General features: G+C 35.9%; 1 protein-coding gene across 19 annotated transcripts in view; it reads right to left on the reverse strand.

Annotated features, from left to right (window-relative positions):
• The window catches only part of Wnk1 (WNK lysine deficient protein kinase 1), a 121,002-nt gene that overhangs the window by 75,094 nt on the left and 39,908 nt on the right, over positions 1 to 6,000 (reverse strand). For all 19 annotated transcript variants that reach the window (XM_026788135.1, XM_026788134.1, XM_026788128.1 and 16 more), the window contains exons 3-4: positions 2,743 to 2,963; positions 444 to 601 (exon numbers count right to left, since the gene is read on the reverse strand). In XM_026788135.1, coding sequence (XP_026643936.1) covers positions 444 to 601; positions 2,743 to 2,963 — 379 coding nt within the window. The remainder of the gene's footprint in view (positions 1 to 443; positions 602 to 2,742; positions 2,964 to 6,000) is intronic.

Here is a 6,000-nt window from a genome sequence, read left to right on the forward strand (position 1 = left end):
CAAAAAACTCTTTCCTCTTTATGCCCAAGGTCCCACTGAATCTTAAATATTTCTGTGTCAATTATCTATCAGTCTCATGGCCACAATATTAACCTATATATTCTTGCTGCTTTCAAAAATCTACAATTGAAATCACCTCTAAAGCAATATAATAGTAATACAAAACCATGTATTATAATTAAGAACACAGATGAACTATTAAGAGATATTAGAATGCAGTTTCAAATAAAATATACTTCATGCTAAAGGTTTAAGTGACTACAAGGGAGGTGGAAAGAAACTGATTAACTTTGCTCTCACTGTATACTGCATCTAACTGAGCAAACTCTCATTCCAGCAGCTTAGGTTTTCTATTATTGCCCCCTTTTGCACGTGTGGATATTATCTAATTTGATTTTATTAAATATGATATGATGTCATCAACAATTAAGACAAGGACTTACACTGGTCACTCGACGGTAGATCTGCGCAGCATTTTGGCACTCTGAGTATGGATATTCAGACGTAGCCATCTCAAGCATGCACATCCCAAAAGCATAAACATCAACGGATTCGTCATATTTTTCCTCATACATCTCAGGAGCCATGAACTCCGGAGTACCTTAAATTAAAACAATGATTCAGACTCAATTGAATAGTAGCTGTAGGTTTTACCTACTAGAGGTTTCAAAAAGCAGAGGGGGAAAAATAAAAGGAGATGAAGAAGAAAAAGAAAAGGGGAAGAGGAAGGAAATCTTAGTCTGTTCCATCAAATATCCTATAGAAGATCTTCCATTGTAAGGTCTTTAAAACAGGTACACGATTACTTAAACTGTTGAAATTGTGTTTCCACTATTGCCATAGAACTTTGACTAAGAGATACATTAGCATTATAATGAAAACAAATAAAAAGAAAGATAAGAAAAAACTAGCAGAGGGGATATAAGATAGTAGCGATAAAAAGATCAGATACTTGTCTACCTTCTACCATATGGCAGTTGTATTCACAACTAGCTTCTTGCCATTAATACGTCACTTTTTAAGGAGACTTTGCTTGGGGGGGGGGGTGTTTCCTCTGTATTCAATGTTTTTAAAAATAATAACATGTAATTATCTGCCAAGGCCACTCATTAGAGCCTCTTCCTCACATATTTACCATACAACTCACAATGCACAAGTAAAACTAATGGAGATACAGGAAATACAGTGAGGGGCATCCTACAGGTGAAAAACAAATGCACATACACATACAACAGATACAGAACTCAAATACACACTGGTTTGTGACACAGTATGTATGTGTGTGTATGCATATAGTCCTACAAGATAAGATTTTAGAAATAATTTCAGGATCTTTAACTTCCAATTCCAGAATAAGTATGTACATTATGATTAATAAACAAAGGAAATAAGAACTCCATTGGACCAGTGATTATAAGATGCCAAAGACAATCAAATGCTTCCTGTCAAGAAAACAAAAGGGCAATTTGGCTTCAAATATATTTTTCTTGTTAATATATTGTGTGAAAATGTATAAACAGCATTCAAAATCCTAACTTCACAATATTCCATTGAGAACATTGGTTTAGTTTTGTTCTTTATGTTAAAAAATGCAAATTAAAGGTATGCCATGCTATTCTTATTGTATTTAGGATTCTGGCCTGCTTAATCATGAATGCACTTAGTGAACTGAAAATTTTTAAATTTCAGAGAACTAAAGCCTATCAAAACAGTCATTATTTCTTCCAGCTGTGACTAATATACAATTAAAGAGTCTGAAAGGTCACTCTTATTATTTAGACAATTTACTAATTCCCAATAGGGTTAATTTTGCTCTCCTTACAGCAATGTCTGGAAACATTTTTGGTTATAACAATTAGGAGTAAATAGACAAGATATGCTACAAATATTTTTGGGTAGAATCCAGGCACGCTATGAAATAATTCTACAATATACAAGAAAACCCTAAAAAATAACTGTCTAGACCTACCTATCCAGTTTACTGAGGCTCAGAAACCTAATTTTGATATATCATTCATTCTAAAAGGTGAGAGTAAAGAAAAGTTGATGAGACTGGCTTTTCATAGTACAGCCCCCTATATTCCTATTTTCAAATCAAAATTTTACAGCCATGTATTCTTACATTTTTGGTTGTGAGCCTAGCCTTTAACAGCTAAGCCATCTAGCCCTAGCCAGGTATTCTTTTTTTTTTTTTTTTTTTTTTTTTTGGTTTTGTTGAGACAGGGTTTCTCTGTGGCTTTGGAGCCTGTCCTGGAACTAGCTCTGTAGACCAGGCTGGTCTCGAACTCACAGAGATCCACCTGCCTCTGCCTCCCGAGTGCTGGGATTAAAGGCGTGCACCAGGTATTCTTGAAAATATAGCCACAAACATTTCTGAAGCTAAACTACATAAACTCCATTTACTTTATGAAAAAAGAACCATTACTTCTACTGTATAAGTATAAATATAAAATATTAACAGAATGACTCAATAAGACTGTTAACAAGAAAGGTTATATCAACAAAGTTCACCTTACTTCTCTCTATGTAACTTTATAAAACATCAATAGTCTTCAAAATGATTTTAGACATTTAAATATTAAAAAGCCTTCATTTCGTATTTAAGTAGACTTGATCACTAAGTTAATGATATGAATTTCTGAAGGCTTATTTTGTGTCAGAAAAGATATAACGGGGTCAGGTTTCTAAGGAAAAGCTATGTCAAAAGGCCAAACTGACTCCAAAGCACACTTGGAAACATACCTATCACACTCTTGGCAAAGGAAGCCCGCTTTAGAGTTGCCAGACCAAGGTCTCCAATCTTGACTGAACCCGTAGGGCCAGTGATAAAGATGTTGTCACATTTAAGGTCCCGGTGAATAATTGGTGGCGTTCGTGTATGCAAAAACTGAAGTCCTTTAAGGATTTGCCGACACCAGCTTCTTAGAACTTTGATTTTCATCACTTTAAATCTTTTTAAGTACCTGAAAAAGGCAAAGTAAAACCAAACAGGTTATCAATGATATAAGCTTTCTGCTTTGAAGAATTCAATTAAATTCTAATATACTAAGGCAGAAAGAAATATCAAATTTAGAATATTGAGACTCAGTAACTTTAAGGGTTAGTAATACTTATAGTAAGGTTAAAGGAGCTAAGTTTAAAATGAAATTCTATTTAAAGACAAGAAATAAGTCTTTAAAATATTTTTATAGTTGAGTAATAAACTCTTCTTGAAAAAATATTTATCTTTATGTGTGACTATAAGTATGTGCATGTGGGGTAGGGGATTACATGTACCTGTGCCATGTGTAGAAATCAAAAGAGACGGTTAAATTCCTTAAAACTGAAGGTACAGGCGTTTACCAGCTGCCTGGCTTGTTACCTGGGTTCTGGGATCTGAGCTCTTGTCTTCAAGACTGTGCAGCAAGCGATCTTAATTATTTCTCTGGCTAGTAGTTTGATTTTGAAAGGATCTATGTAGGCCAGGCTAGCCTCAAACTTGCAATTCTTCTGCCTCTGCATTCTTCTTTCATTTTTTTGTATGTATGTATTTGAGAATGGTCTCATGTAAGCCAGGGAGACTATAAACTTGCTATATAACTAAAGATGATCTTGAACTCTTGATCCTACTGTCTCTGCTTCCCAAGGTTAGAACTTTAAGTATGCACCACCCTGCCCAGTTTTTGCAGTGCTAGGAATAGAACCCAGCACTAAGCAAACACTTTACCAACTGAGTACCCCAGTTCTTGGAGAAACTAATTAGCAGTTGGTAAAAAAAATTCCTATAACAGAAAAAAAATGCATACTTAAAATTAGTTTGCTATTAATATAAATAAAAGAATTCTGCTTCTAGTAAATGATAGAGTGGCTTCTACCGGTCACCAATGTATTCCTAAACTGGTTTTAAAAAAAGGAAAATGGGCTGGCAAGATGGCTTACTAGGTAAAAAGAGCAGACCAATTCCTCCAAATTGGGTACAACAACACATGCTGCCCATATATGCACAAACACAAAAGCAAATAAATGTAATTTAATAATTTTTAAATAAAAAAATGAAGAACAAAACGAAATCAAAGTGGTTTCACATGAGAATAAAGGGAAAACAATGAGTAAGGAGCCTCTCTCTATGTGAGTGTGTGCACACATGCATGTACATGTGGAAAGAAAGGTCAACTATGAATGTCATTTCATCCATCTTGTATTTTAAGTCAGGGTTTTTAACTGATCTTATCAAGTAGGCTAGACCAACTGGCTAGGAAGCCCCAAGGACTCATCTGATTTCATTATTGAAGTAAAGCAGATAATCAGGCCTTTCTTTTTTTCATGTGGGCTTTATAAAGACTGAACTCAGGTCTTCATGCTTTCCTGCTCAGTGGGTAAAGGTAGTTGTTGCATGCCTTCTGACAATCTCCATGACTCACAAGAGATAATGGATTCCCATTAAGTATTCTTTGATCCCCATATGCATGCCATGACATGTGTATGTACACATACACATAAGCAAATGTAATCATTTTTAAAAAGGTCTTATGTGGTAAATGAAACAAATTTTGGACATGGTGTAATAAAAAACAGTTCTATGAGTTCAGTGCAATGGTGATAAGTAAAGGAATAATGGTGAGGCTAGAGAGATGCTTCAGTGGTTAAGAACACTTGTTAAACACTTCCAAAAGACCTAAGTTCAGTTCCCAGTATCTTTGCCAGGCAGCTCATAACCACCTTAACTCCAGCTTCAAGGTATCCAACATACTGTTATGACTGCTATAAGCATCTACATATGGGTAGTTTGTACATACATGCACACATACACACACAGACATACAGACACACGAAGTAAACCTTTTTTTTTTAAGATGGAAAAGGAGGGCAGATAACCTGGGGTGCACAAACCCAATGAGTTTTAAGTTTGATTTCTGGAATTCATGGTGGAAGGAAAGCAGTACATGCTGGATTTAGTCTTCTAACCTCTACACTTGTGCCATGGCATGCATATGGACTAGTACACACACACTGTTCTCATTCATATTCTAATTTATTCTCATATTCTTACTCCTCTCCCCCCACCCATAATAATAAAATGCACTTTAAAAAGGAAAGAAAGGGACCAGCTCAACAAGAGGGAAATCATGCCATCTTGCCTAGTACTGGAAACCTAGTCAAGTACCTAGGACTAACGAAGATGTGGATCTTGGAGGAGAGTCTACAACTGCCACTTTACTAAAGCAACATACTCCCTAACTACATTCTAAATTTTTATTCTTATACCCATAGAAGTGTAGTTCTTATCCCTCAATAAGGAAAGTTCTCTTAGTAACAGAGACCATTATTGCAGACCACAACTGATGAGATTGCAGAGTTGTAACGTCCAGACATAACCGATACACAACTACTACACCTAATCGATACACAACTACTACACCTAATCGATACACAACTACTGCACCTAAGCCTCAAGATCATTGTGGAAGAGGGGGCAGAAAGATTTTAAGAGCTGGGGAATGGGGAGTTTGTGTGCTTACTATAAATATAAGCTGACCTGAACAAAAACATCAATAGATATGCTAATATGGGAGAGAGTCTCAACCCTAAACAAAGGCCTATAAACAATTAAGGAATGCTGAGTGGGAAAATTAGTCTTTCCCTAAAAAAGGGACACAAATAGGTACTCAAATACAAAGTGTTCAGCCCTTAAAACATATACAGTAAGTAACATTATGTAGACTGAGTAGGTACTTATATACTTTGAAATATGTGTACACACACATACATATAACAACTGGAGAGGAAGAAGCCATGAATTTGAAAGAGAACCAAGGGGAACAAGTACCATGGGAGGGCTTAGAGGGAGAAAATGGGAGGGGGTGACATAATTATATTATAATCTCAAAAAATAAAATAGTTAAAGAAGGGGAGGAAAGAGCTGGGTGGTGGCAGCTCATGTTTTTAATTCCAGCACTCCGGATGCAGAGGCAGGCCAATCTAAGATCCAGGACAGATTGGTCTACAGAGAGAAACCCTGTT

Source organism: Microtus ochrogaster, unplaced genomic scaffold (assembly GCF_000317375.1).
Source record: "Microtus ochrogaster isolate Prairie Vole_2 unplaced genomic scaffold, MicOch1.0 UNK1, whole genome shotgun sequence".
Taxonomy (NCBI): domain Eukaryota; kingdom Metazoa; phylum Chordata; class Mammalia; order Rodentia; family Cricetidae; genus Microtus; species Microtus ochrogaster.